We start from the raw sequence: 5,209 nt of genomic DNA, 5'->3' as shown, positions 1-5,209 counted from the left end.
AAAGTCACGTAATTTTTCTGGAAGTTGTAAAATCTAACAGAAACTTCAAGACTTATTATGCCTCAGAACATGAAAATTCTTGGACGTTTAAGAATTTTTACGAAAAGTTCCGGAAAAATTACGGAACGTGTTGTTAAAATCTCCTCCTCACGGTGACTCATGGCTAGCCGTGAGGCGTCGGACGGATGAGTAATTTTTACGGAACAGATCGTAGAATTTACGTGACGATTGACACTTTTTATTGAATTTTACTTTGCTCCCAGATTACGTTTCGCAACGTAATTTTTACGTCTTTTTTCTGGTAATTTTTATTGAATATTTCTCTCCGTGAATGTTTTCTTAATTTTTGCTTCCAAAGAGAAGCGTTGTAATCATTCAAATTTGAGTTTCCACATTTTTGGATTAAGTTGACTAAATACAGCCTATAAGGTTCAAATATGCATTTTTTTCAATATTATAAAATATTGAATGGAATACATTTTTCATTTGATGCTTTAATCTCTGAATTAATTTTTTTATGTAGAGTGAACAGTCCATCTATAGAACACTTGGGAAAAAAAGCCCATTTGTGTAACGATTTTTTAAAAATAGAATACGGATCATTTAATAATTGTATAATTTAGATACTACGGATCCATCCAGAACTGATAAAGTCATAGTACCAGTTTCTGTCAGGGACCCATTCTTGCTTACACTTCACCCCTTTACCGAAATATCTATGTCATTTATTTTTGCTTCCGACTGGAATTATGCTCGGAAATAATGTAGAATGTTATGAAACGTAACAAAATTGTTTTTAGAGCCTTTTTGAAGCTTATATTTGACAGATTTTTTGATTTTCTAATTTTTATTGCAAATGGTGTGGAATGTTATGAAACGTGAAGAAATGCTGTTTTTAGGCGTCTGTATGTATGTATATGACAACTTGAGTTTTTGGTGATTAATTATTTAAAATTTAAACACAAATACGATGAAAGTTGTAAATAAAAATCTGAGATTTTTGTTATTGTAGCTGTATGATCGAGCCCAACTTTGGCGCGTTGTTTCAGGCCGATCAGTTCAGTAGTTCTGAAATATAACAACTTGTTTAAATTTCGTTTTTCCCCAATATCTCAAAAACTACTGCACCGATTCCAATTTTTCGTTTTTTCAAAATACTCATCTCGATGGTCTCCGTTTATATCAGTCAAAATATATACACTGTTTAATGCAAAGTTGATACAAAGTATAAGAAAACCCTTGTATGCACAATAACTTGAGAAAAAATGGAGCTCGCAAGTTGAAATTTGGTATGATCCTAGCTTTTATAATACTAAAGGTTGGTATTTTGGATGGACGCAATCGGCCAAACGGTTCCTGAGGTATGCAACCTTTTGTGTAAATATATTGTAAAAAAACTTCGCGAAGAAAAAATTTTATTTGGTTCTTACTGGGAAGTAGAAAAATACAAAAAAAAATTTTATTCTATCTTTTGCGGGTTTGCCAGCGTTAAACGAAAAAGGTCACGCGCACGCTTAATTATGCAGTTTTCAATTTTTTAAACAATTTACTGGTTCGCTAGAATCCCAAAAACTTAGAATGCGTTTCATATCATTTTTCCGTATGATATGCAATGGCTGTTATCCTTCTTCTATTATCCTTGATTTCAGCCAAAATAAAGTCCTTATCTGACTGGCCTACATCTTGAAAGGTTTCAGCAGCACACCGTAGAGTCAACAGTGCAGACTTTACATCTCAGTCTCCAAATCTACAGGAATGATTGCATGGAAGTTCCTCGTTCCAGCAATGGTTTGTGCAGTGAACGGTCTTGAAATATCACAATTTGGTCAAGTTTAACAACTTGTTTTTCATTAACGGGGTTCCGCATGTGGAAGATTCACTCTATTTAACTCCGAATTTCTCTATAAATTTGGTTGGTTATTTTTGTATGTCATTGACTCTTGCTAATTCTGGCTAATTCCTATTATACTGGCAATGCACGGATATCTTTTTTTATTGATAATACGAATACTATCGATACGAATATTGTAATACTTGCTGCTTGACCAAGGTTCTATCCACACTGAGAGAAAGACGACAAAGCGTTCAAATAAGTCTTACTTGTGTTAAGAAAATAGTTTTTTGAAAATGATCAAAAAAGGTTTTTTTTGTGCCAAATATGCAGAAAGTACGTCGGAATGAAAAAATTTTGTCGCAAAAATAGATTTAGTAGTTCAAAAAAAATTGTATTCTCTGTACACGCAAGAAATGTCATTTCTAGCACTATACTCCTTCGTTATTCGATACTCCCTTAGGTATTTTGCTCCCGAAAAATCTTTGTTTTATGCGAAACAAGGGATAGTAGTTTTTCGTTTCGGCTGACTAATAATCACAGACAACCGATGAACCCTTAAATGAAACAATAATAATGATATGATAGCAATCTTGTAACTTAAGGATAAAATATTTGTTGATAAATTTTCCTCTATGTGAGATATTTGCATCCTGAAAAGGCACCGTCTGGTGTGAATTATCTGTCTCTTGAGCCAAATATTTCGTTACTGTCGAAAACAGAACAATTATTCATGTTTGAGAATTTCAAATTCGAGTTGAACAAATTCTTTTTTAGCAATTTTCAACTAACGATTTTGTTGGCCCAAACAAGATTTGTTTGACAACGTGTTTGTTTTTCTCTCAGTGCAATATTGGACAATAAACGTAAGGGGTCCATTTTTTAAATCACTACTGAAAAAAAAATGTTTTTATGATCTGAACAATGTATGGATACCATCAACAGTAATTAATGAAAATATTAATTAATTTGAGAGAATGGAACTCTCTCCGTTGAGTTCTACCTCGAAAAATTGATTATAGTTTTGAACAATCGTCTGTTGTGTATGGGAGTCACGCAAGAAAGGTTGACCACAATTTCATAAACACGTATTTCAATGCAGGAACAAAAATGGATACCAAATTGTTCATGCAATTATTTCCCAGAAAACCGAAAATTAACATCATTCAGCTGTTAAGATTTATTTCAAGTTTTCAAAATGTCGGTCACATCTGGTTCCCATACAAATTATTTATTTAATAAATTATAATTGTTTATTTAATAAATTATCGTTGGAATCGAAAATTCTTCAATCTTCAATTCAAAGTTAACTAACCTTATAATCACATCATTAAAATTAGGGTTTATAAGTACTCATTACATGGCAAAAAAATACTCAAAACTTGTATAAGATTATTTCCTTCAAGTACATTCATGTACCGATATCTATTTAAAGCTAAATAACCATTCGCAATTGGCAGTTTTATCCGCAGAGATGATACAATGAAATAAATGGATTGAATGGTTAAAAATAATTGAGGTGATGCTGAAGCTAAATCCTCGAGTTCAAAGGAATGACCAATTCGCTGCTGCACTCCTATTTTACCATTTACGTGTCTTATATTAACCCTAGTTTGGTCACCATATGAGAACTTGCGACTTTGGTCATCTCCGCAGGGAATCGTCGCCGTGTTATTTAGGCCCGAGCGTTGCCGAATTCACTCTATACTGCCCGGGCGCGTTTAGCGAGACTTCGGCAACGCCGCACAACGGGCAATTTCATTTAACATGGGAAAAAATTGCCCGTCTGTTAGAAATAATTTTTTTTCTTCAGGAATTGTGGATATAAATAATTTTAAAAAATATTATAATTTTCTAGACACTTGAATTGATGCATTCCAATTTTTTAGGATTTTTCCGCTCAGCCAGTCAATGGTAAGAAAAAAAAATCGACCTTCTGCGGCATTTCCCTCCTATGGTGCCCAAACTAGGGTTAATTAATTACTATTTTCCAATCATTATCATTACTTTTAATTAGAGATCCATGCATCGTAAGGTACTTGTGCAAACAGATTTTCAACAAATGTCGTCATTACTTGAATTAATTTACGCCGGAGTGATGGCTTCATTTCTTTCAGCAGCTCTTGACTGTTGCTATTGATAAACAGGTTCAGTGCTGCTTCTGCAAGTATTATTGAAAGAGAATCATGAATTATTCTAGGCATGAAGTGAGAAATTGTCACGAAAGAAAAAAAGTATTAATTATTTTTTAATTACTTACGTAATATGGTATTTCCATCACGAACGTTCTCCACTCCCATTTTTATATGTTGGACACTGAAGTCCATCTTTAATTGCTGCAATCTCAAGTATTTCAGACCTTCATTCAAGTATGGCTTTGCGCGAATGAAGATTTTAGCTTTAACACCGTCTGAAAATGGATAAAAAAAGTATGTCGTTCATTTTTAGTTATCATGTTTGGCTTAATCCATGAAAATGATGATTTTCGTGCCGAAGTATTTTTTCTCACAAAATGGTTGGAAGTGATCCAAATATGGCCAAATCTTCAGTGTCCCAATAATCATTAAACGTTCAAGAAAAAAAAAATTTACAAAATTTATCCATCATCATGGAATTGTAAGAAATATATGTTAAATACGCATGTCGTGACATGACCTCAACTTAAAATTGGATTCTTAATCCTCACATTATAATGATTGTAAATATAGATGAGCTAACTCTGAATTGCGTCTATAATTGTCGCTACTTTTTGATTCAGTGACATTCATGACTGTGTTTCAAAAGAAGAAGGTCAATTCAGATATTGACATGGTTGTGGCCTTGTGGCTGGTCTTCCCTGGCGGATCCCCCGATTGAGATTCGATCGACTGTCGATTGTAGAATCGAGTTGATCAGTATATCGATTCGTATGCGAGTGTAGTTCGATTCAGATCTCAGATTATTGATGGAATCGAAGATGAATTGACTTCATAGGAAGTCGATAGCTAGTCAATTTCGAATGACAAAAATTTATTGCACCAAAATTTGACTGGCTCATGGGGTGGTCGATGATGAAAGACTCCTTACTGTCGGACCAGGATCGACTTGAAGAAAGTCGATTATGACTCGATTGTCCTCATAATTCAAGTCAATCGACCCACAATCGACAAGTTATTTAGTAGTTTCATATTAGTTTCTTATACTTAGTAAATGAATCGACTCGCTGCCAAGTCGATGGTAACTCGATTGTCCTCATTATTCAAGTCAATCGACCCACAGTCGAGCAGTTGTTTAGTCGTTTCATAATAGTTTTCATAATTTCAGTGGGAGAATCGACGGATCCTTGAGTCGATTGTGACTCGATTGTCCTCATTATTCAAGTCAATCGACCCACAATCG

General features: G+C 34.0%; 1 protein-coding gene across 1 annotated transcript in view; it reads right to left on the bottom strand.

Moving 5' to 3' along the window:
• Positions 1-3,840: 3,840 nt before the first annotated feature.
• Positions 3,841-5,209, bottom strand: part of LOC107036008 (protein takeout) — an 8,321-nt gene continuing 6,952 nt past the window's right edge. Inside the window, exons 3-4 of the mRNA XM_015253688.1 lie at positions 4,092-4,241; positions 3,841-3,992 (exon numbers count right to left, since the gene is read on the bottom strand). Coding sequence (XP_015109174.1) covers positions 3,841-3,992; positions 4,092-4,241 — 302 coding nt within the window. The remainder of the gene's footprint in view (positions 3,993-4,091; positions 4,242-5,209) is intronic.

This window comes from Diachasma alloeum, unplaced genomic scaffold, assembly GCF_001412515.2.
Source record: "Diachasma alloeum isolate Michigan unplaced genomic scaffold, Dall2.0 Dall_scaffold_00203, whole genome shotgun sequence".
NCBI classification, from domain to species: Eukaryota; Metazoa; Arthropoda; class Insecta; order Hymenoptera; family Braconidae; genus Diachasma; species Diachasma alloeum.
Note: the sequence above shows the minus strand (reverse complement) of the source record. Positions and strands in the feature narration are given on the sequence as shown.